This window comes from Bactrocera oleae, chromosome 5 (genome assembly GCF_042242935.1).
Source record: "Bactrocera oleae isolate idBacOlea1 chromosome 5, idBacOlea1, whole genome shotgun sequence".
In the NCBI taxonomy this organism is placed as follows: Eukaryota; Metazoa; Arthropoda; class Insecta; order Diptera; family Tephritidae; genus Bactrocera; species Bactrocera oleae.
In genome coordinates, this window is record NC_091539.1 from 70,352,754 (window position 1) to 70,378,880 (window position 26,127).

Consider the following 26,127-nt stretch of genomic DNA (forward strand, 5'->3'; position numbering starts at 1 on the left):
TTATTCACTACAATCGAATTTGGAGTAATATTTGGAGCGGTAATTCTCTGCCTCACCAGTTTATGTACTTATTTCGAACATCCTGAAACAGAGCACTTCCCAGCTTATAACTCAAAAACAAAAAGGAGCAAACTTAAGGTGAGTCAAATTATATTACACCATATTACACCATGCATACATACATATATTACAAGTATTGTTATAAATTCTATTGCACAGTTTGAACTACGTTTGATTTGAGGAAAAGATAAAGAGGGTCTACCAACAAGAACGACGTGATGTTAAAATGAAATAAAACACTACAATTTGGTCAAAATGTGTTATGTTTTTTTTTATTTTTGTTTTTTTGTCATCCAGATAGTTTCATGCCATTTATGATTGAACAAAATGTTGGTCAAATGGCCACCACGGCTACGTTTGCATATCTCCACCCGTTTACGCAATTTTTTGATGACCCAGTGCAGCATTTCGGCTATAGTGCGTTGAATGTTATCTTCGAGCGCCTCGAGCGTTGCTGGTGGATTGGCGTAAATCTTTGATTTAACATACCCTCAGAGAAAATAATCTAGAGGCGTTAAATCGCATCATCCTGGCGGCCATTTGACTGGGCTATTTCTCGAAATTAACGCCAAAGTCGCCAAACTCGCACGCGATGTGTTCATGTTTAGATGTAAAACTTGAGGCGGCGCACCATCTTGCTGGAAATAGAGATCATCTGCGTGGATTTCATCATATTCTATGGAAAAAAGTCGGTCAACATCGTGTTATAACGCTGGCTATTGATGCTAACGGCATTTAATGTCTCATTTGAAAAGAAATAAGGCCCGATGATGCCGCCATGCCACAATCCTCCACAAATAGTTAATTTTTGGGGAAACTATTTTTTTTCCTAAACCACACAAGGATTTGAATCACTCCAATCGCGACCATTTTGTTTGTTGACGAAGCCATTAAGCCAGAAATGTGCCTCATTTGAAAAGATGATTTCTCGATGAACGTGAATTTGTGAATTTTTCGGAGAACCTGAATGTGCGTAATAATCTGGGACAAGCGTTGTAACAAAGTGAAACCTGACATAATGAAATAAATGGCAAACTTTACTTAACACACTGAAAAAATTTGACAAAAATCCGTAAACAAACATGGCCGCCACAAGCTGTCGAAATCACGCCATCCCTATTGGTAGACGCTGTACATATGTACTTACTTGTACTTGTGAACATAGTTACATATTATCCGTGCTAAGCTGACTCAATAAAAATTTGTGGGCTAAAATATTATAACGAAATTCCAAGTAGAAAATAACAAATTGTTTGAAAACTAGAAATGAAATGTTTTAGGCTCTAAGACTTTAAGTCAATACAACATTTTTGGAATTTTCTTTAAAATGGATATAATTTTCAAAACGACTAAAAGTTTGATAAATATACTACAAAACAATATATCTAATAATGCTAGGAAATTTAATTTAATAAGGAGCAGTACTGAAATTGGATAGAGGGTGTGACAACACTCATTATTAGAAGAACATTTATGTTACAAAATAGTTCCCTTACATTCTTTTGAATGTCATCAGCTTTCTTAACTTTACAACGCAGTTCAAATATCAACAAAAATATGACACTTGAACTTAATAAAAAATAGTGTCCTTTACTTGGGGAATCCAGAAATGGCTAAGTCGGTTTACAACTTCATCTAGTCCCTGTGGATCGAATATGAGGATCGATATTCTCTTACGACTGACTTTATATGCTACGGCTCGCTCAGTACGTGTTATTATGGGGTACCAACGGTCTTTAACTTAAGTTTCCCTAGTGGATTTCATATTTTATACACTGATTCGTATCATAGATGTAATAATGAAATTTTGTGAGAATATTTCGCTTAATATAATGAGATTTGGTATTAAAAATACTTGTATAATAAACCAGTTCATTTCCTTCTCTATTAAGCTTCATATTGAAGTATTATATATATTTTCGGATATTAATCAAGATATCTCAACAAAACCAAATAGAAGCAGCTATGTAAAAAGCTAATAAAATAAACATTTGTTCACATTCGTTCGTTTGTACTAGAATCCAATCCAAGTTCTGCATAATCCTAGAAAAAATATAAAATTATAGTAATACCTTTTATAATGGGCATCACTATCTCTTTTTTCTTGTAAAGCCATCAGCTTTTAATGTCATCAAGACACACAACAATTAAGTGAAGAAAGTCGATCATACTCATTTATATGTGTATGAAATGCTTTGGTTTTGGCATAATCTTACTTAGAATTAGGTATTGATCGCAGCACGAATCAAAGAATTCTTACGAGGTAAGAGTTAGCTGCTTTTTACTTTTATTATGCCAATAAATCTGTTTAAACGTTGGGGTTAAAAATTAAGGTGTAGTCAGTTTCATACTCATACATACATATGCACATAGGTTCATACTTGCACATAAAAAAACTCCTCAAAAAAGTACAATGAAATTACCTTTTACGAATTTACGATGCTCGTGCATTGTTGATAAGTAAAAAAAAGCGGGGTTAAGCTTAAAAAATTGGCAGTCCAAAAGCGCTAATACAATAATTCCATTAGAAGAGTTATGGGCCATATGAAAAATGGACTCTTTACTTATAGCCTTAAGTAACACTCGTGCTCGGCTATAACACAAAAAAATCTGCAAAATAAAGAATAACCAATTAAGATTTAAACAAGTTGAAAGCCGTAAATTTTATGAAGCAAGTTATTGTATTTTTAAGTTATTAGGTACACGCATAAATATCTGTTCAAACATGTTAGGTTGATCATTTCTGTACTTACAGATATTGAGAGGATGGTAATCACTAAAATTATTGCTTTAGGATGTTGTATTAATCCTAAGAGACCAGCGAATCGAACAAAGGTGTAAAAAAAGATAAAGAATAGCAGCCACTTAAATAGCTTTGATGAGACATTCACATACTCTTTTTTCTTAAATTCAACTATGTACATAACTGTGATTAGTGATCAAAACTGTAACATACCGTATGGTGGAGAAGTGTGAATCGCAGAACTTAAGTTAATTTTTTTTTTAAACCCTTAAAATTCGACCAACCTAATGTTGATAACTATCCACATAAAAAGTGCAGTAGGCTACCGCTTAGTGTATAAGCGTGTTGCACGATTGCAAGTTACTTTGTTGCTATACGCATGCGTGTTTTTCAGTCAAAATTTGTTGTCTACTACATGCATTCGTTACTAGCTTACTACCGAAGTCGAGTGTCACGCAGCTGGACGCAATGTCATATATGCGTTATATGCGATTGTTTGAGCGGCCTATTTAACCATTTGTGGGGTTCCACAATTTAAATTCGATTACGCTCTCCTTCGAACCAATGGGACATGTCGACGTCTGCCACCTTATATCACGGCTTTTGGCTGACGTTGCTTGATTGTTCGCTTAAATGCAGCATGTGTTCATGCACATGTATGCTCCATATTCATACACATATGGTATATGAATGTCAATATATGTTCTTATGGGTGTAATAAATACAGGGTTAATGGAAACGCTTGTTTTTGGGTTTATTTTTGTGAAATAATACTAAGTTCTTTAAAATTCCATCTGAACAAAAGCTAACAGTTAGTACACAACGAACGTCAGATTGGCAGAGTGTAACTGCACAGTACTTGAAAGTGCGAAGGTTCTTCAGAAACAGTTCATTCTCGTCTTGAACTAGACCAAAGGGTATTAAGTTTAAAATATAGTGGTTTTTATTGACCGGTCTTCAAAGTGTTGGATATATGGTCCAGTCTGGTCGGTGAATCTTTCTATCGAAGATGCTCGATGAATGTAAGATATAAATGCATTCATACAAATTTTGATCAATGGCACTATTGGAGGAGGCAACTCTTGGGGTATGCAAGAGAAAGATTTATTGATTTATTGCAGATGCGGAAACTATGTAATGTTGTCAATAGAGTTTATGCCCTTCACACGTTGTTTGAATGACTACAAACTCTTCAACTCTGAAAGCATTGAATATAACAAGGGAAGGTAGAAGACTCTAAAGAGTTCGAAAATCAATTGAAAACGTAATCAGCTTTGCACGGTGCCTCGAATCATCGCCAACTTGTGAAACAATGATACGACAGCCATGCTATTTTCGACACTGTCGAAATCGTTTATGTGGTTATTGCAATAATTAGGAAGAAAATGAGGCTAATTTTTCCATTTTTATATTCCTAGGGTAGCATTCTTCTCGCTAAAGTTTGCTTTAACGTTAATCACAATAAAAGTATAAATATAAATAAGCATATGTTATTTCGTTGTCCTTATCGTGGCACATTTAACATTTATTACATTTTGTTTATGAAGTTTTTAGAAATTAATTTAAGTACTGCTCTGCGACACCCTCTAAATATTCGCAGAAATACACTTTCATAAATAAGTCCGGTCAAAGTTGTCCATATGTCAGGTTGTCAGCGGGCCTATGCCCAGAATTTCAATTATTTCGAGTTCGCAAATGAAATGACCAAAACGAATGACACTTAAAAGGCGCATACATCCATTTAACAAATAAATAATAATAAAAGTTAAATGTCAAGCAATAAAAACGAAAATTTGTTGTTAAATTTGACCATTTTTGGAAAATGAAAATGTAGACTTGTTACTGCCGATTCGAATGCGAATACGAGTGCGAGTGCGAATGCGACTGTCATTGCAAATAACTTCAACGACGACGAGTATAAAACATATGTATGTATGTACAGTGTCGGTGCAAATGTGGAAATACATAAATAATATACTAATTTATATATAAACGCGCTTTATTATGCAATAATTTATTGGAATACTCGGTTCATGCAAACTACTACTACGGTAAGCAGTGGTTGCAGGTTGATCGGGAGGTGAGTGGAAATTGCGGGTGTTTTAAAGGCGGTATTACATCATTATTAAGCTTTATATTTTATGTTTATAATACGACTGTCTCTGAACCAAATATTAATGGTTATTATTAAAATTGATTGCAAATGCTTACGTAACCCCCACACACGCCACGCAGTGTCAATTATTCTCCATGCAAGGTGACGGACAGTGTCAGAAAATCTGTACCCGAGCGTATGTCAGGCATACAAATATAGTCGCACTTACTTTTGAGTTAGTATCTACATCCGTACAGACAGCTGTTATTCTGGAATCGACTATTTGTTTTAAAAGCAAATCAGTCCAATTCGTATTTAATGGACAGACATGCAAGTGCAATCACACACTCGCACTTGATGCACACAATGCCATTTTGCTCCGTTATACAAAATAAAAACGATCATTAGTTCCATTGAAAATTTCATTTTTATTTATGTTGAATGCGCATGAAGTCATACCACCGAAATATTATATTACAATATATTAATTAACTTACTTGAGTATATATTTACGTACAACTGTATGCGTCTATATTTTCAGGCTTCAACATGGAGCTGGAATGCGATCTGAGCGCAATCCAAAATGGGGACTTGCTGCGGCGCATGGTAAGTTTGCTTTATTACTTTATTATTGACTATAATAAGGTTAAATTGAGATTTTCAAACGTGTACCGTGCTATATTAGAAAAAATGTCTTGCCCGCAATTTTTTCAAAAATCCAAATTTTAAATAGTCCTTCGATCATTACCTGTTTTCGTCTTTTCTGAGCATGTAATCCCTTAACACCAAAGACTTTTTCGCTTTGAAAATACTTACATATGTTGATACAGAAATTATTAGAAGTTACGTCTGATTAGTTATCAAACCAAATTGAATTAAAGAGCAGGTCTGAAAAGAGACCTATATCTGTTTGCGCTGATTGAAATAGTTCAAGAAGGTGGGTATACAAAACCTCAAGCCGTTCTGGTCATATTATTCAAAATGAAAAAATTCGAAGGATATAACAATAAATGTCTCAAGATCAACAAAATATGAAAGGTTGTTGGGTGGCTAAAACTTTTGTGAGCACAGTTGATACTGACTAACCAAACAACTAATAAAACCGGTAACACAAATCGTTTTACCCATTCATTAGTAGAGATCTTTCTAAATCTGAACGAAGAGGTGATTTCTCATGATCATTAATGATTTTATCGGTTATCAGTGTTTGCGGTCTCAGTAGGTTCAAGAATATAAATTCGGTATATTTCGGTACAAAATAAAAACATTTCTTGTAAATCGTAGGGTCCCTCTTCCATAATTATAGTAATAATGATGAGTTGTTTGTTTTTTTAATTATTAATATGTATGTATTTGGTCATTTAGTGTTGCATCGCCAAATTAAATTGATTTGCAGCACTTTATATACGTTTGACAATACATTTGTATCTACAAATATAAACATACAAAATCTATAAAGCCCAATTTAAGTGATTAATTAAGATGACAATCATGAGTTTACAACTAAATTGAGAGAATGAGATTGAATCCGCATATGTCCATACACCTCCACACATTAATGCTTTATCGATTGTAGACACTCGGGCGGGCGTGCAATCGCGTTTATACGGCTGTATGTATGTAGATTTGACATTTAAAATCGTTAAAAATGAATAAATTGTTCAATCAGACAATCAGACAATTGTCTGCTATTATTGGATGAGACACATTCCACCAACGCGCTGGCTTTATTGCCACACAATAGCGGCAATAATGTCAATTCGCTCTAAAGCTTAGTCTCCATTTTTCTCAAAATCAAATTCTAATTAGTTTACGATTTGTCAGCCAAAAAAAATATTATATAGTCAAAAATGAAATATCCACAAAACTAAATTAATTGTTTGGATTTGAGCACAGTTTGTTTATTATTTATTGGATACGCTTATGTAGATATGTACATACAATACATAATTCATTTATTATTTCATGGTAAATATAACGCCTGCTAATAGTTATTTATAGGCTGCCGATGAGCGCCAATTATGCCCACGATCGTACGGTCAACTGAGGATGAGCCATAAAAACTGGTTCGTGGGGCACGCGCTCAGTTATGCTACTGCACACAAAATAAATACACGCATAAAAAAGCTTATGTGTTCATACATATGTAAATATGTATAAAAGCAATGAGAATGACTCATCGCCGTTGCGCCGTCGCATATATCTTGGCGCATTCTATCGTCCAAAGGAATTGCTTGCATACATAAATATTCGCTTATCACACAATTATGTTTATATGCATGTACATACATATGTGTTCGTATCTATGCTCTGTAAGTGCCAACAACAAAGCAACCGCGCAGACTCGTAGTAGCGCCAAAGACGTTGGGTTAAATATTTCATTGAATCATTCAGATTTATGTGAACTCAGCTTACAATTATGAGAATGTGTAGAAAAATCGACATAAATATTTATGTTGTGTATGTATATATGTATCTACTTATGGGTGTGTGTTTGTTCGACGGTGGCGTTGCCGCTTCACTGCTCGCCTGTGTGAACCGCGCTGCCACAGGTAGTCGTCGTTTAGAACCGGCTTCTTGTCTGACACTTCCCATCGACAAGAAAGCAAACGCTATGAAGCATGCAAACTACCCAGTGACGAAAATCATACAAATGCTCATGCGAATGTGTGCGTACCAATAATCACCGGCTCCAATAAATTACAACGCCAAAGGGCGACACATAAATTTCTCTGCAAGAATAAGCAAAACAAAAGAAAAATCACTTAAGGCGCTAAATTGGCCATCTAAACGACTCGTATTCGCCTCAACAAAGCTAGTTTGATATCATCAGGTACTGGAACGGCTGGGCGCCTGGCTATTGATGGCGACAGTTGGTGGTTACTCGTTGTCACATTTGGCATTCTGACATCCGAAGTTCTAATTGTGATTTGGGTGTTTGTGTTTGTGTTCAGCATTACAATTAACATCATTAACCAGTTTTGGTTGCTTCTCGGTTGGTTTCTATTATTTAGCATTTTTTAGTGCTACTCGCAGTGACGTCATCGTTTGTCATCGATGACTACCAAACCTGTTAACTGTGTAGTCAGCTGTGCCACGGCTGCAACGCAAAATTCTATTTCTCATATGGCCATGATCACTTCCAAATGGCTGATTTGGTTCTACATTCATACATGTGTACGTATGTATATTTCTCGTGGGCGCATGTCTCAACTTTGTTCGAGCAGCTTTACTTAGCTCATGTGTCTGTAAACTTGACTCTGCTGGACTTCGCTGAAAATTAGTCGTTGGTGTTTATATTATTGTTACAAGCAAGTAGTAGACGATGTCATTGGTAAATTCTATCAAAATTCGCATGAGTCGCAGTAGAGACATACCTACATATTGCATGATGTAGTTGTAGCTATTTCTGTAGATCAGAATGTCTGTGGTAAGTGCGTGGGTGCAGGATGATGAACTGTGTAACTAATTGCCATAAATGTCACTTAAATATAAATTCCCATACTGTAGCTAAGTGTGGAACTACAGTTTGTTGGTTTGTAGGCTTGAACAACAGCTCAGAAAGTATTCTGATTAAAAACAGTTTTTTTTTTTTAAATCAGCTAAAAACGATCGTATTTATTCTGACATTAATAATGATCCGTTAGATGGCACGTTAAAAAAGGAAAGTTGCGGCAATGTTTAATAATTTAAATTTAGTCTAGGATTCTTCCAGCAATGTATGTAGCTTTTTTCAATTCAAGGGTAGCAAATCTTCCTTTTATTTTGTGAGTCATTCTTCAAACAGGAGAAAGTTGCAGGGAGCTAAAACCCGTTAATACGGTGGCTGAGATTTATTAGTAGTTTTCTGCTTTCTACAGGTCACAAGTAACTAATCAGTGGTCTGTGGCATTATCGTGTTCCAAAAGACATACATTTCATATAGCACATCTAGACGATTTATTCGTAAAATTTCACACAAAGAACGCACAAAGTAATGCCTTTTCATGTTACAGAACAATCTGATAATCCGCTACACCTCAATAGTTGAGGATTTTAGTGAGGTAAACCTTAATATTACATCAAACTTCATTATATTTTTGGGCGTAGCTCTCCTTTCCTTCTCCGGGTAATTATTTGTATTTGGGCCGATTGAGTTGTGGTGCTTTTTTTTCGTTGTAAAATTCTATTTACGATTATAATCTTCCGATTCATTTTAATTTTCTTTCTAATTAAAATTGCGCTCACGTATGCATGCAACTATTTTAATGCATTGAGACCCATAGTGCTTCTCAAATCGAACTAACGCAGCGTTAATAAAATCATGAGAAAATGCATTGTTTTTTATGCATCGAGTTAATATATACAAAATACTAGATACAATTTTACATGGAAAATCGCGTTTTATTAGATAATTTTAACTCTTAATAACAACAACAGAAAACGAAAGAAAATAAATCGCTGCGGTGTCTCCTACTCATGTTACAGCCCATTCAATGTGCTAATGCGCATGCGCGCCTGCTCGCAACCTGCAAAACCCGATAGCCAACACATGCCAGACCTGACGTTTTGTGGACTCTTGTGTACATATGTATGTGTCCTGTTTATCGTATATGCTGTATTTTACTTCTTCTGCACATTTGTACGGACATAATGACAAGGCAGCCGGCTAATCTGTTGAGCGATACACAACACACTCGAAGTGCTCGAATTTTGCCGGTTTGCGCAGCGAAGTTCGTTAAGATTTGGAGGTAGTACGGCTGACTTGTCTAGTGGAAAAACTAGCCAGTAGACTTGGTCATAACCGCTGCATAGCTGGTGATGTGTGTGTGCGCGTGCACGCTGCCGCCGGCTGGATAGTTGATCTTACCGGCTGACTGTCATCGATTGCTAGGTTCTGTATTACCAAATACATATATATTAATATGCATGTATACAGATATGATATGTATTGAGGTGATGGCTGTTATGTTGGCTTTGGCGTCGGTGGTCTTGTCGATCGTCGATTGTCGATTTGCTTATAAAGTTGTTGGACGCTTTAAAGTCGACGCGCTGTGTCACTACCGTTCGCCAAAGCCTCGTTTGAAGTAGCGAAACTTGACTGCGGCGCTGTCACCACGATTGGGCATTTGACATGAATCAACGAATCGAAATCGTTTATAATATCATATACAAACTTACTCCTAGCACATATGTATGTATGTATGTATGTGTATGGCTTACATGAAAAACTAGAACGCATCTTGAGGTTAGCAGCGTTGGTTCAACGCCTTGGGAGCTACTCAACCACGGTTATTTGCCGGCCATTCGTTGTACCGGCTTTGCCGTAATCGAATTTCAGTTTTACTTGCATCCAGTGAATCTCATTTATTTATTTCTATGCATATGCATACATATGCACTTACATATATAAATATTACGCATTGGTATATGCATATTAATGTGAGTACCAACAGTGGGCCAGCGCTCGTTGCTTCGTCCATGGCGTGTGTGGGAGTAGCTGTTGTTGTTAACGACGACGCGTCATGTTCCACGCCAACGATCGTTTGTGCGATATGTGCCATTAATGTCTCAAATTATTTGTAATTTTTCATGACACATTTCTCTTTCAATTTTGGTTATGTTGGCCGTTGGGAGTTATTTTGCTTTGATCGTGTTTCACTGAATATGGTCCAAATTTTTTCTAAAACATTTTGCGCTGACAAAGACGTTATTTGCTAATTGTTTTGTTTACCCATATGGATGAGATATTGCTTGAGTATGGTCTGTCTTCGGGTAGTTCATATTTGGGATGCTGTATTAATGGGGTTAAAGCGTGTGTGTGGGCTTTTGGTGTATTTTGATCTGTAATAAATCATACGGTGAAGTAATGAAGTTTTGCTGTTTTAGATGTGTTCGGCATAGAAAATTAGTAGCAATTAAAACGTTTTAACTAATATATATATATATATTTATTTATATGTGGTATATACATGTATACATGTACAACTAATTATCAGTTAACGGTTTACTAGAAATCTGGCCATGCTTCTTCACCTATTTGTTATCTGACTAATGAAGCATTTTACAAGAGTGATTTTAAAAGAAGAATTTTTAATGAAATACACATGCGCGTTTCGGGAGCCTACGATCTATTCGCTGTCAGTTACGCACTCTGAATTCTGCTGCGGCGTAAACCTATCTGTATATTCTTTAAAAACATAGTAATAGTTTACTATATCTATTAAATACAGTTTGGTCATTCAGATAAGAATTTAAATAAGTTTATTTTTGCCAGATAAAACTGTGACATAAAATTTATTTCTGTTGAGTTAGCTTGCCTTTCCTTTCCTAAATAACATGTTAAACCTAAACTATTGGAAAAAAGTGCGGTTGAAATCGAATCGTATTTAATACTCTCGCATTAATCGTAGTATTAAGTACATAAAATTTAATCCGAGATATCTGTTAAAATTTATCACTAAGATGTTGCCATAGAAGTTAGTATTCCTTATTAGGGTAATTTATGGACCCAATAAGCTTACCTTAAACTAATAGAAACATAAACAATTATAGTTTTATATATCCACTTTAAAGTCAACTGAACAGACTCAGTAAACTCGCAAGTTATGGATCGAACTCGTCCATTCTTGGAGTTGTATGAAATAAATCAGTTGGAGGGACAGAGATATTTTTAATCAATATATGGAAGCTAGGAGACGATATAGGTCTTCATTATGACTGAGTAACTGATTGTAAAGTCAAATTATCTTAGAGGCGGGGTTGCGTTGAAATTTTCATCTTCTTTAAGGCTGTGCAAGGAAGCTCTCATAAAAATGTTTTGTTATAGATTTGATAGAAATCGGAAAAGCAGTTAATTATATGAATTTTAGGTTGAAATGGACTGTGCCACGGTAATCGTAACTTTTATTACTTAGAGTCAAATGGAGATTTACTGTAGTTAGGGGGGTGGATTGCTATATTTTCATCGAATTGAGCTGATCTAACTTATATACAAGTAATATATGAGATATACATATATGTCAAATATAATATATTAAGAGAGCGAAGCCTTTAAATTTTTAAAAATATCTACATCAGCTGTATGTGCCTCTGTTATTGGATTAAAGAAGCAATACTAATACTTGTGATATACCATTATTTGTTAATATCAATAACGAATTAGAAATTAACAAAATATATTTGTAAACTGAGTGGTTTTGAATATTCCTATTGTAGTAAAAAAAAAGACTAAATTTGGAGGCATTATAAAATTGTTAATTAAATAAACCAAAAAATGTTATTATACTTTTGTTATACACTACTCGAAGCTTCCGTTGACCGTGAATAAATTCGGTAATTGACACATTATACTCAAATATAATATAAATGATATATTTGAATATGAACACATATGCACATATGCAATCTACATATATATTTTTAGACACACATAAAGTATATATATACGTTGTTACAAATCAGAAAAATCTGCTCAAATATTCTTCATTTACCTCCTAACGTCAAACTAAAGAATAATTTAAAAAACTGACGTCATTCCAGAAACGGCAACATGGACAAAGCTCTTGTAAGAGTGCAAAAGAGAATGTCAATTTTCTTTAAGTTACAAACAAACCGATTTTATTTAATGATTCCGTCATACTGTTAATATTAATTTATCATATTCGATTATAGTCGAATTTCTGGATTTCGAGCAAAAACTTGTTTCCAAGCAATACGAAAATCATAATAGAAATTAATGATGTTAAGTCAATTTTTCTTCTTACCTTTTCATTACCGGCTGAGTTAGTTTAGTGTCTTGATCATTTAGCGTGTGTGTTAATAGCGACCGCACCGCCTCAGCCAATTCTTCGCGCGGAGTTTTTGTTTTGTTTCAGTGTTGTCTCTTTTTGGCGGGCATTTTTTTTTTGTTCAAAATACTCCCAATATTATTTGGTATGTATGTGTGTGTGTGGAAGTCGCAGTCCAGCGTACTCAGACGCCCAAGCAAGATTTCAAATCAATCGAACGCGTCACTAAACTAGCCAATCATCTACGATTCGGCATCGCACAGTTTGCTCTCTTCGATTGGCGATTGCTTGCTGTCGCCGACAGTTGTGGGTTTAAGCGGCATCTTGGAAGGCACCTTTGGGAACATGTTTGAGCCTTACATATTCGGTCAAAACAACATCATCGCAAAACCAACACACATGTACGACTATATGATTAATGTATATGTATATGTTTGTATATTTGCATGACACGACACCTTCTCATAAATGTTTGGCCACATACTTGTATACATACATACGTATGCATGTACATATGCATTTAGTTGTGTGTAACTATTTACCTTCTCAACCGCTGCACACCGGCTCGATGGGCCGGTGAATTGCTCCGCTCGCGCGCCTGTTCAACTTGTCTGGTCGGCTCGTTGGCGAACGAAGCGGAGTGGAGCTAAATGAAGTGGCGCAATGAGCACGCGATCGGTTGCGGCTTTTCAATCGCTGCCAAGTCGCTAACGCTTTTTCGCTTTCATTCATCTTGACTTTGAATCAGTCTGTCTTTGGCGCTCGATCGAAACGTACGAATAACTTCTTCGTTGGTAAAACTCAGAAAGTAAAAATTTAATCAAAATCGAAATATAAAAGTTAAACAAAAAAGTGAACGCAAGTGAAATAAAGTTCAAGAAAAAAGGACTGTGCTTATCGCGTGAATTAACAAACTGAGGTGTATTAGCAAGAGATAATATATAATAACAATAAACACATTTAGCGTTTGGTTAGCGTTCGGTGAAAAAAAGTATAATTTTTAAGTGATCAATATTCATAAGAATCTAGCTCAATACCAACATACATTCGTGCGCGGATTTGTGTGTTTGCTTTCCAACCTACCTTCTTTGTGCTCTACGCCCCATATCGATTGCAGAGAAATACTAAGAACGCTTTCCTGCTAAAAAGGTTAGTATGACTTTGTGCACACATGCATTAAGGAATATATACACATACTTTGCTTGTAGTCATGAGCGAAAATGTAGGTGTCACCTCGGTGCCTTTAATTACTAACTCAAGTACGCTCATGTGTATGTGTGTGTGGGTATATGCTTTCGCCAATTTTTTATTGGTTTGACGTGTCACCTCGCAGATTCATCTCGTCCATAACTGGCGATGATGTGAATCTCTGTCTCCGTGTGTGTATATATGTGTTTGTGTGTTGTGTACACTTGTAGTCACCGTTTGACTTTGGTGACCAATTACGGTATTCCATTGGCGAAATATCGACATTATTCCAGACAATCTCAGTTTTTGCACATTTAATTTGCCATTTTTATACAGACATCTAATTTTATGGCTGTAAAATGCGAATTTTACATCAACGACTCGGCTCGAATGAGGATAACAACTATTTGCTTTTGGCATAATGACCAAAGTGGTCGAACGCTATTGAATTTAAATAATTTTAATTTCAGTGTTAAAAAGCCTTTTACATTTAAGGAAAAGCAATTATATTCGAATTGCAATGGAAAACCTTAATTGAAATTTGTAATTTCGGCATTACCCCCTGACAATTTTGTAAACTAAATAAAAGGAAAAGTTTTTATCTCATTTGATGCAATGTTCAGTTGTGGTTGGTCCTTAATAGCTTAACAGCGTTCGACTGCTTCATGCCTTATTAACTTTTTACAAATATATCCTAGTTCGAGTAGTATCCGCTGTTACCAAAAATCGATTCCATACAATAAACTAATTTGACTAGGATAGATTTTAATATGGAGACTTAGCGAATTGTGAATTTATTGAATTTTAATTTTAATTGCATTAATATCTAATGACGCTTTCACCTCTGCTAGATGCTTTACCGAATTTCTTCTTTGATTTAAGGTATGATGCGCTAGATGCTATCAAAACAAATGTAGAGTTCTGCAAGTTTTAGGTAAACGTCTAAAGGTTAATGCTTTTAGATAGAAAAGAAGCTTACTCATTAATTAATGTTCATTAGTCTTGAAATGTCAAATGATGAAGTAAACTTTAATTTTAATAAAAGAATAATATGCAATGTAAAAATAGATTCCACATAATGAAATCGGCATATTATTTCCATCCACATGCAAATATGATGCTCATCGATTATATGTATAATATGTAACTTTTATACGCAATTTTTTAAATGTTGCCTAGAAGTGAATGTTAATTTTTTTATCCAACAATCTTTGCTCTACGTTCTATGTATGCTCATGATCTTAAATATAAGTGTTAATTGTTAAAAATATTATTTGAACCACCGAAGTGTTAACCTTTCTCTTTCAATGCATTCAGTTTGACTGCGCCAAGTTTTATACAGAAAATAAATGTTATCTGCTTTTTCTTTATTTAAAAAAGCCAATGCTAGATATGCGCATAATGATTTTTTTAATCAATATCATTATGTTTTCTATCGATAATCCAAATTTCGACCTGTACTGTCCTGTAATTTTCTTTGGCCCTAAGTTATTACACGGGAACTTTTATCTCGAATTATTGGTCATTAAAATTTAATTTGGTCAATCGTTACTTATTCTTTGTGAAGTATATTGCGTTAATGGTTAAATATCTGAAATCATTTTAATTGCCCAATCAGGAGTCTGATTGGATATGATATGCACCTATATAATTATAATTTTTAACGTCTGCCATAAAACTTATATGTATATAAGCATAACGTTGGAATAATAACGATATGTAGTCGCAATAAATATCGAATATAAATCGAAATATATAAATTAACCGAATTTGTTTAGAAAGTAGTTTGTGTCAGTTAATTGTATTAAAATGCATGTCGTAAAATCTAAATATATGTCGTAAAATCTAAATTTGGCGGTTTTACAAATATACATACACATCCACGCATTGGTGGGGATTGGGAATTGTCGAAAATTCAGCTATTTCATGAACTTGAATTTGTTCTTAAACATACATATGTACATAATTATACTTATTTTAAAGTCAATATTTTCAAGATGTGCCGTTAGACGTCCTCACCTTCATTGTGCAGATATTTGTATATGTATAATATGAAGCTTACCATAGTTATGAGTTAGTCGCCACTGGCATAAAAATCACAATATTATCATATTTGCTATTTCACTTATTGTGTATGTATGTATGTAAGTGTTTACAAGGTTTTAGAAAGCATCTAGCTATTTAAATGACTACCTGACTGTTTTTTATGATTTTTATTTTGTTTTCAATTTTGCGAGAGCAACAGGTTCGCTTATTTCCGCTAAACATTTGAATATATGGCTCGACGATTAAACCGTCTGCTCATTTGGAGATTCGTTTCACTTCAAAACTGTGAATAAATGTGAAGCCACGTATATTATTTGCAATAATTAAATTTATACAAACACATACATACGTAAAATTGTATCGAATACAATTTTCGTTTTAAATTTTTGCAAAAAAAATATACTATTTCTGTTTTTTTTTTAGCTTGTGAATAAAACAAATTTTTTTGAGATTAATTAATTACTTATTCATAAAAGAATCGTATAATCGTTTTTAAATAATTTTTGTAAAATTTCCCCTCAAACACAATTGCATTTTTCGCAATTAGGTCATCGCAATTCTTTTGTTGTTGTTATAATTAATTTTTAATTTTTTTTCACGTTCACCTCAAACTTGTATCTACAATTATTAACAGCAATTTGCTGTGGAGCACTTAAAGCTCATTTTCCGCGTCGCACATGAACCCACGCATTTGCCTGTATGTATACATGAATGTTCGCTCTAACAGTACCTTTGTTAACCAAATGCGAGCTGACACTGAAGTCTGGCTTTAACGATGACGTAGGTGCGCTGCCGCTGCCGCTGCCTCTGTCGGCGGTATTTATTCTGCCGCCGATGTTATTATTACGGACATAATTATGGTTTTGCACGTACAGAAACATACATACATACACACATTTTTACATACGGGAATGTGTATTAAGACAGGTGCCATTATAAGACCAATTATTTCGCACTTAATAAATCTTTGAGTCTATATGTGCATATAATAATAATAATAAATGCACAAAAGAGAACTTAAAGCAATTAATTTCGTTAAAGTATATTAAGGTAAATGAAATCAAATTCAGAATAAACTAGCAAAGAAATTAATAAATGTCCGTGTTGCGTTGACCTCGAAATGACATGAAAGTCATCATCAGAATATAAATACTTTAGTCATTTAAGCAACTCAGCGCAGCGCAACAGAGCAATTCATCAACGCACTGCCATCACAAATATCAGACAACAGGTTGGAAGCGCAGGTTCCGCACCTCACACACACCTGTGGCTCGACTTAAGACTTCTTGCGAGCTTAGCTGCCAATGTGACGCTTCGCTTGTTGTTGTCCCAAGTATATACATACGTGTAGATGTACAAGTATATGGTATAAGTATTTTTTTATTTATTTTGTGCATATTTGTATGCTTTCATGTTGTTGAGTGAAAAGCAAAATTTTTAGAAATTACGTCATTTTGCAAAGCGTCTGTCGGCACTGTCTGTGCTCAAGCCGGAGTTTTTTGCAATAAACCGTGTCAAAAAACACAATCATCGAATTAAAAAGATTTTTTTGGTGACACACTTGATTGTACATTAATTTACGAACACATATTATACAAGTATATAGAAGCATGCTTTGCAACTCTGAACATGCATACATACTTACGTTTATCTATATGAAAAGTCATTTATCTGGGAATGGAGTTGTTTTAACATTTTGACATTTATGTGGATTTCAGTTCAGGAATCTTAACTTTTAGTATATTATATATGTATGTATGTAAAACCAAACCTGAAAACGGCCAACGGTTTGCAATCAAACGTGTGCTATTTCTTTCTAGCCACGTTATTTGAAAGTCGAATTAAGGTTACTTTATACGGAAAAAAGTTCTTTTATGAAGATCTTCATTGATTTTGATAGGTCAGTTAGAATAGCAAATATTTGCAAAATTTAGTGTAAATATATTGTCAAATAAAAAAATTGTCCATACAAGGACTTTATTTGTATCGAACAGTTTGGAAGTTGACAGTTATATCATATAGTCCTGCGATATCGGGAAGACAAAGATGTAGGCAAAATTTGCGACTCACTTTAACCCAATCAGTACCAAAGTTTATATGTTATATCTTTGATATTGGAACTATCGACATGTCGATATGTACATATATGTATATGTATATGTTTTCTTCTTACATTAAACATCATATGAATATAAATAAATTAGGCGTTTTCTTTAGAAATTTGAATTGGCGTCTTAGTTATGGCAAGCTTATGCTCAAAAATTAGGTATGGGGCAGCTTCAGTTCACGGACTGGACAAAAACAATAAAAAATCAGATATCTTAAATATTTAATATATTGATCTTGAATATTTTTTGCAGTTCTTAGGGCATTTATACTTTTCGTTGCGTTTCAAGAAAATCTTTTAAGCGCCTGAGATCTTTTAATTTTGAATAACTTTTGCGGTTATTTGACAAAAACAGCATAAAAACGGGTTTAGTCATATTTCTCAAATTCTTAATTGCTTGCCTTCCCTGAAATCAAGTATTTCAATCTTAATTTTTTATTTTCAAGCCTAGCTGGACTGGTTTTTCAGACAGGTAAAAAGATTACAAAAAAAGAAAACAAGTAAATGAATAACTCAGTGCGAATATTAAGAAACGAATAATTCAAAGAAATTTACGGCCGCCTACAATCTTGCTCCTGTGCGTGCGTGTAAATGTAAGTGATTTTGTATTAATGAAAGTGGGTATATGTAAGTAGACTTGTGTCTGTATGTATAGCAAAGAAAGCTGGTTTGCACTTTTCCCTCTTCATCGTTAATGTTGGACTTACTTTTGTTTGTATTTTTTTTTTTTTTAATTATAAATATTAAAATATTTAGTGTTTTTTTTACGGCCCTGATTGCCGTGAATTATTAGCTTCGCTGGAGTTGTCGTGTGCGTTCACAAGCTTTGCCTTTGCCGCTTTGCTTTCACAGCTACCTACCATGTGTATTTGTATGTACATATGTGTGTATGTAAAGTCAATATTTTTAGCGACATTGCTTTTGCATGAACGGTGATATCATTTTTAGATTTGCGTCTACTAATATTTGTGCTCACAGTTAAAAAATAAAAAATAAATAAAATGTTTGTGTGTTTGTATATAAATAAACAACTTCATAGAATATTTTTCAAGTTTAATTAATGTAAATAAGTAGTTGTGTCACCTACACCAACATACAAACGCTTATGATGTTTCGCAGTAAATCATAACTGAGAGCAAAATCAAATAACTCACAACTTTGCTCGAACACTGTTAAAACTCTCTGTCTCTTGAGTAAATAAAATATTTTGTTTACCTCAGTAATTCCATTATGTGCATATGTATGTTTTAATGGGTGAGTGTGTGTGTAGGTGCATATTCTCTGGATTGCAGTTATCAGTGACCTCTTAAATTTATAAATAAATGAATACATCATCACTAAATTGTACATTATCGCCAACGAAGCACAATAAGAAATGTACGTACTCGTATATATACGTAATATTATATACATATGTACTTTGCAAATGCTTAAATATTTCACATACATTTCTTTTGTAACAACTGATTAAATATAAAGCCATATCGTGCGAAAAAATGATAAAAATTTAGGCATGCGAGTATGTTTGGAATTTGACTTCTTTTGTTTAGTTATTTGGACATTGACAATTAATTGAGAGAGTTTTTCGAAAGTCGTGAAATATCGTTAGTCAATAAGCAATAATGACATTATTGAATTGAAGTAATAAGTTGTTTGCTTTCATTGACCCAATACGAAATTCAATCACTACAAAAATAAAATAAACAATAATTAAACTTTTCGGAAGCAGCATACAAGTACATATACATAATATAGAATATAAAAATATATATAGTATACTTGAATTTTATTATATTAAAAAACTATCACTTAAAATACGAATTATTCCAAAAACCATCATCTTACTTTTAAACTTTGGATCTTACTTGGAATACGAGACGGTTCCGAAAGCTTTAATGAAGACTTATCAAAAGTTTGTGCATTAGAAATTACTAGAAAACGGTAATAAAATATCTACGGCTCTGCGACCTGTTCAGACTAATAATATGTGTAAGAATTTTACCAATTTCTCTCATTTTCGAAATTAACCCCACTTCCTTCCTCTATTGCGTATACGCAACGTTACTTAATTTAAAAAATGCCGATTTTCACCGTTTTATCGAAAAAAAAAAATTTATTCGAGTAAAATCAATATAGATGATTTCAGTTAGTATTGAAAAACTTATTTTAATTAATACATATATGTCAGGTATCTAAGAATGCCGTAACGTATGCTAGTAAAGCTCCGAAATGAAAATAAATCATTTGGGGAAATTGCTAGAACTGTAAGATTAAGCCGTTCTACAGTACAATTTTATATTATTATATTATTAAAAACTACAATAATAGAAACAGTACCGAATATATGCCACGATCCGGCCGACCCAGAAAGCTTTCTCGACGAGACGTAAGCTCCATTATAAAAGAAGTCAACTAGGAACCGAAAATAAGCTCCTCAAAGTTGGAAAAACTGCCCTTCCCCGAGCTTCGGCCGACATTTCTCCCGATGTAACGGAAAATCTGGTGATATGGTGGCGTCGGGGCACCTAAGGTGGACCTACCAAATACTAAGGTTAAAAAAAATTTTTTTGCAAAGAAATTTTCAAATTTTTGTGGTAGCTATAAAAAGACTTTATTCCTGGTGATTTTCTATGTTTTAGTCATTTTCATTTTTGTTATTTGAATAAATTACGCAAATAAACTTTTTCACAAATGCCTTAAATATTGACAATATCTTTTTTGTATTTCATAACAGGTTGGCCACAATCTCAAAATCGAAGGGTGTATGTAGACTATTTTCTTTGACTGTACATAATATATAATATAAAAATAAATATTTTGTTAAGCTTTCAAATGAAATTGCAAGTTCTCACACAAGAGAACTATATGAACTAAATTTATGTTTTTCATAAACCCGACATGCGTGGTTTTCTAGTTGTAGGCGATTACCACATTTTTTACGTTTAAGTGTATGAAACTTAGATTTGTTATTTTCACTTTGTTCCTAAAAAGTAGTATCACCAATAAACTTTATTATTTGTTAGAAACATAAATCCACACCCACAATATTTCGCTGCAATCAATGTGATTTACAATGTAATGTACAAAAAAAAACTAGGAACCGTTAACTTCTCGAGGTCAAGCACGGTGGTATGGAAGGTGGTTTAAAATTCGGGTAGAAAAAGAGTTTAAAATTTTAAGAAAAGCGTTTTTCGTGCTATTTGATGGCTATTCGGCTAATATACTTATGTATATACTTATTTCTGGGTATAAATAATTGTTTGTATAATTAGATAACTCTAATTCCAGACACGTTTTAATAATTGTAACATTGCTAAAAGCGTTTGCATATTGTCTCAGTGTTCGAGGCATAGCGAATATAAGTAAGTATGTACATACATACATTTTGTTAACTGAAAACGGTGTAGGAGCGTCACTCATGTAGCTGTTGGTGGCGGCGGTGGCGTTGTCGGCGATGCAACTAATGCATAACCAAGTATGGCGTTAGTTTACTTGGCGACAGCAGCAACTTTTTATCGAACTTTTGAATGTTTATTATTTTCATTTTTTATTGTTGTGTGTGGGATTTACCCAGAAGTAATTTTACTTTCAGTGACTGATGTAATTCAATTTAGATCAGTATCTATAAAAATATGTACAACAAACAGGATTATTACATATGTAGGGCTAAAGTGCAATTGTAAGCGAAAAGAGAGAGAAGATCACCATTAAAATCTTAATATTGTAATTAGTATAAAACACCTTAAGACCCTTAAATTAGAAGACTTTCTTTTCAACAAGAGCAAGTTTAGCTGAAATATTTATATTTAGGCAGTCTTTTACTTTTTCTATGTGTACAAGTATATACGAAAATATATTAACGCAAACTATCTCATCAAATTTGACTTAGAATGTATAAAACGATGAACTCCTTGTTTGTTTTTTTATTATATCTAAATGAAAGTTTGATCGTACATCAGCCGGGGGGCGGAAAGGGTTTTTTAAGGTGGAAGCCAGAAAAACTAACAGAAATAAAATTAAAATTAAAATAATTGAATGGATTCGATCTAAAAGAACATTTCTATATCGTCAATATTAGCAAATTGATGTACGAGCTGAAATTCCTTCACTAATTCGATATTATCATCTTTACGACAGTTGAATGAACATATATTTAAGACCACTTTAAAAAAACGCGTTTTCATTGAACACAAAAATAGTTAATTTTAGATTATTGCGAACTAATTTTCTTCATATCTGTTCATATTTTTATACCAGTGGCAGCAAACAGCGGACATCGACCAAAAGAAGGAAATTCGTTCACACTTATATAAATTGCGGGAATCGCGTTTACGTGACCTATATCAAGGTGAAATCATGGCTGGCAACTACGCTAAAGATCCGTTGAACTCGTCGCACGGCGATTCTTTGGTGGGTCAAAATTTTCAAGGCTTGAAATCAAAAGAAGTACGAGATTCAGTGAGTCCCATACATGATTTGAAGTTTCACTCCATGACTCTGAATCATCCCAATACAACTGGTTGGGACGTACAAACTTCGTCCGAAGTGAGTCCAGATGGACGCGCATATCGTACCGAAACCTTGGCTACTACAGATGGTAAGTACACTTTTTCATGACTGTTCTTTAGTATCCAACCATTAGTATACTCAACCATTAATCGAGGCAGAAATAAGTAAAAAAAATTTTTAAAAATATATACATAGACTATAAATATATGTACACATATGTGTGTTGCTCTCCTTAATTGCATGCTTACAGGCGTTGAAAAGATTAATGGAGGCACCGCTGAATTTCGCGGCCGAAACGAGCAACGTTCAAGTGCTTCCCATCAAGGCGACGATAAGAACTTCGTTAACAAAGCATCGGAAAGCTCCAATACTCACTTGCAAGAGCGTGTAGTGGTTGGCGATGAAAATTCCGGTCGCACTGAAATGAAAACGAGCTCGACTACAACATCCTCCTCATCCCAGGTGACATCCTCGTCATCCACTATCGAATATGGTGGGGCCGATCCAAATGATGGTAAATATCTGCTGGATAATACTCAACGCCAACATCAAGATCAACATCAACAACGGCTCACGCAGGAGCAATACAATCAGCAACAACAACAGATTCGGCGACAACAACAATTACAACAGCAGGAATATGAACAAAACATACAACATCAACAACAACAGCACCAACAACGTGTCGAGCAACAACAGCAGGAATTTAGTAGTAATCGTCAAGAATCGTCTACCAGCCGTAACGTGGAGACACAACAGACGAAGGAGCAGAATAGGCGTGTTGTAGATATGGATAAGGCTTCACCTGAATATCAGCAACATGTCCAGTATCTTATGGCACAAGCTGGTGAGATTATCTCGAACACGGTTGAGTATCCGAAGCCGAATGTTAAGATGATTACTACCGTTAAGCGTTTACCTGATGGCACTATCGTGAAGAATAAACGTTACGAAACAGAAGAGTTACGTCCCACAGCGGATACCCAACGTCAACGTACGACATCTACAACGAGCCAGAGCAGCACTCAACAAAGAAATGAACAACAAAGACGGGAACAGACAGAAAATAATGTAAACAATCGTCAACAAAATCTGCGTAATAATGTGTATTCGAATAATACTCCTAGACGACCTGAACATGATGTCGTCGATAATGCCGAACCTTTCTTGCGCAAACCAAATCCGCAGGATTTAGTAGTATCACATCCGGCCGACCATTTCGTGGATGAATCCACCAACGTCGAAACTAAATTTTCATCGGTGAAGAAATCATGTCGTCGCTTCTCCACTGAAACGACATCAGAAACTATTGAAGAATTTTCAGATCAGCCACCCTCTTCACAGGCTCCTGGTATCAGAGGCAAACCTGGTCATTCACCTAACAAAGATTTTTCGACTCATGGATTTCCATCAGTGAAACCGAATAAGCCCACTCAAGAGTATCCCTCTGATCGTCCTCATACTGGCTCACAACCTGATTTCAGTACTCACGGATTTCCTTCGGTGAAAGCAAATAAACCAACGCAAGAATACCCAAGCGACCGTCCACGTCCTTCTGAGGTGGAGCATATAACGCAACAAACTGTGACCGCCACAAACAAACCTAGCACAGATGCACCACATGGGTTTCCCGCAGTAAGACCAAACACAAATATTACTACCACTAAAGATGGTGATGTGATAATTGTAAGTTCCGAATCTACGCGCAGTTCAAAATATAAGACCAATGCAGAGCGTACTATCGAAACTGAAGTAGTGGTTGATGGAGATTCTAATGTTCGTCCTGAAAATTATCCTAACCATGGGTTTCCCGCAGTAAAACAACCATCAACGGGAAGTAGAGACTCGCCAAGATATGGTGCCCCTGTTAAGGAGTATCCGAGTAGTCCGTTAAAACAATCGCCAGATTTCTCCACAAGCGGATTTCCATCTACCAGAGATGTGACTAGACCGACGTCGGGACATCCCGTGCCTTCTAGAACCATTGAACAAGATGGAAATGTAACAGTAGTGAGCTCGGAAACAAAGAAAGTGATTAAACATAATACAAACAGGGAGCATATTGTTGAAACAGAAATTGCTGGTGATCATGACCATCAAACACCGTCGGGCTTACGTCAACCAGACAAAATTACCTTTCCGCCCACCCCTCAACCAGGGGATTTTAGCACACATGGATTCCCATCAGTAAGAGACTCTGCACCTACCAACGATGCATATCGTCGACAAGGCACACCTACACGTGATTATCCAAGTAGTCCTCGAAAGGCACAACCATCTGAAGATTTTTCGACACACGGTTTTCCTTCTGTTAGAGAGTCGGCACCAGTTAGAGGAAGCACACCTTCTCGTGACTACCCGAGCAGCCCAAGTCAACATCAGCCAACAGAAGATTTTTCGACACATGGTTTTCCATCTGTAAGAACCCCCAACAAATCAGCAACGGATTACTCAACACCGTCAGGTGGCTTCCCATCAACCAGGGATACTAACGCTCCCAAACTTACGCCAACTCAACCACAAAGAATACAACCGAATTCAACAACTACAAGAAAGCCTACGAGTACGACAGACTCTTCTCAACGCCTGATTTCGAAGGAGAGGGATGTCGATGCCACCCATCGTGCTTTTGCCGCTTCCCTTCGATGCTCCTCACCAGTGGATAGTCCAGATCATCATCGGACTACACCGCGTTCCAGTGTTTCATCGACCAGGACATTCCGACGAGATGGCCGAGAAGGTTCCCATGACAGCGAAACAAGTCGCATCAGTTCGGGCACAGTTACGCGTTCTTCGCCAAGTAAGAGTGTTGGTAAAACTGTCGTTACAAAGCAAACTGTTGTTAAAACTCGTAACGTGAATGGTTCTAACGAAACAATTGATTTAACACCCCAGCAGCGCCCCACAAAGTCGCCGTCTCCCACAAAGACCATCACAACGACCACCACACGCACCACAACAACTAGAAAGAGCCCAGAAGTGCCAAAACCAGGTACGAAGTAAGATATAGAAAGCACATTACAACTAAATGGCAGTCTATCCTTCAGATAATCAAAAATCTAAGCCAGCCGAAAACACATTTCCTACTATTAACGAACCACTAACCATCACAAAAACCCACTTTACCGCAAATGACGCCAGCTTCCTCGGCAACGAGGTGGTCGAGGAGCCATGCTTAAAAAAACACTTTTACAAACTCGGTCCGTCCGACAAAGCAACAACAAACAATGTTGACGGTAAGAAGATATAAACATTCAAAATTTGCTTGCCAATACGAAACCAACACAAAAAAAAAACAATACAGAAACAAAAACAATAAAGCAGGAAAACAGCACTATCACACGAAATTTCTAACACAATTCTAAATTCACATAAAAGAGAGAGAGACATATGATAAGAAGTAATTACCATAAACAACAATTAATTGACATATGTACTTACATACAAACATACATACATACATACGAAGACTTAAAGGTCACGATCAATGAAAAAATATTGAAAAAAAATTATCTCCTAAGACAAAACAAAGCTTAAACACTAAAAGCATGCGACTGATGCGACTACATAAACGTAAAAGTAATGGTTGCATGGTAAGCTTTTATTAACA

At 35.2% G+C, this 26,127-nt stretch overlaps 1 protein-coding gene across 10 annotated transcripts in view; it reads left to right on the top strand.

Annotated features, from left to right (window-relative positions):
• LOC106626979 (smoothelin-like protein 1) overlaps positions 1-26,127 on the top strand; it is a 55,999-nt gene continuing 29,872 nt past the window's right edge. For 4 of the 10 annotated variants that reach the window (XR_011396696.1, XM_014246892.3, XM_036365354.2 and 1 more), the window contains exons 1-4: positions 5,440-5,504; positions 22,266-22,605; positions 22,768-25,509; positions 25,565-25,753. Coding sequence is in view for 9 of the 10 variants with exons in the window: in XM_014246892.3 (XP_014102367.2) it covers positions 5,448-5,504; positions 22,266-22,605; positions 22,768-25,509; positions 25,565-25,753 (3,328 nt within the window). In the remaining variant the exon portion in view is untranslated. Of the gene's footprint in view, positions 139-5,439; positions 5,505-13,410; positions 13,817-22,265; positions 22,606-22,767; positions 25,510-25,564; positions 25,754-26,127 lie in introns of those variants that run through there. The other 6 variants (XM_070110482.1, XM_036365357.2, XM_070110480.1 and 3 more) reach the window with 4 other exon arrangements.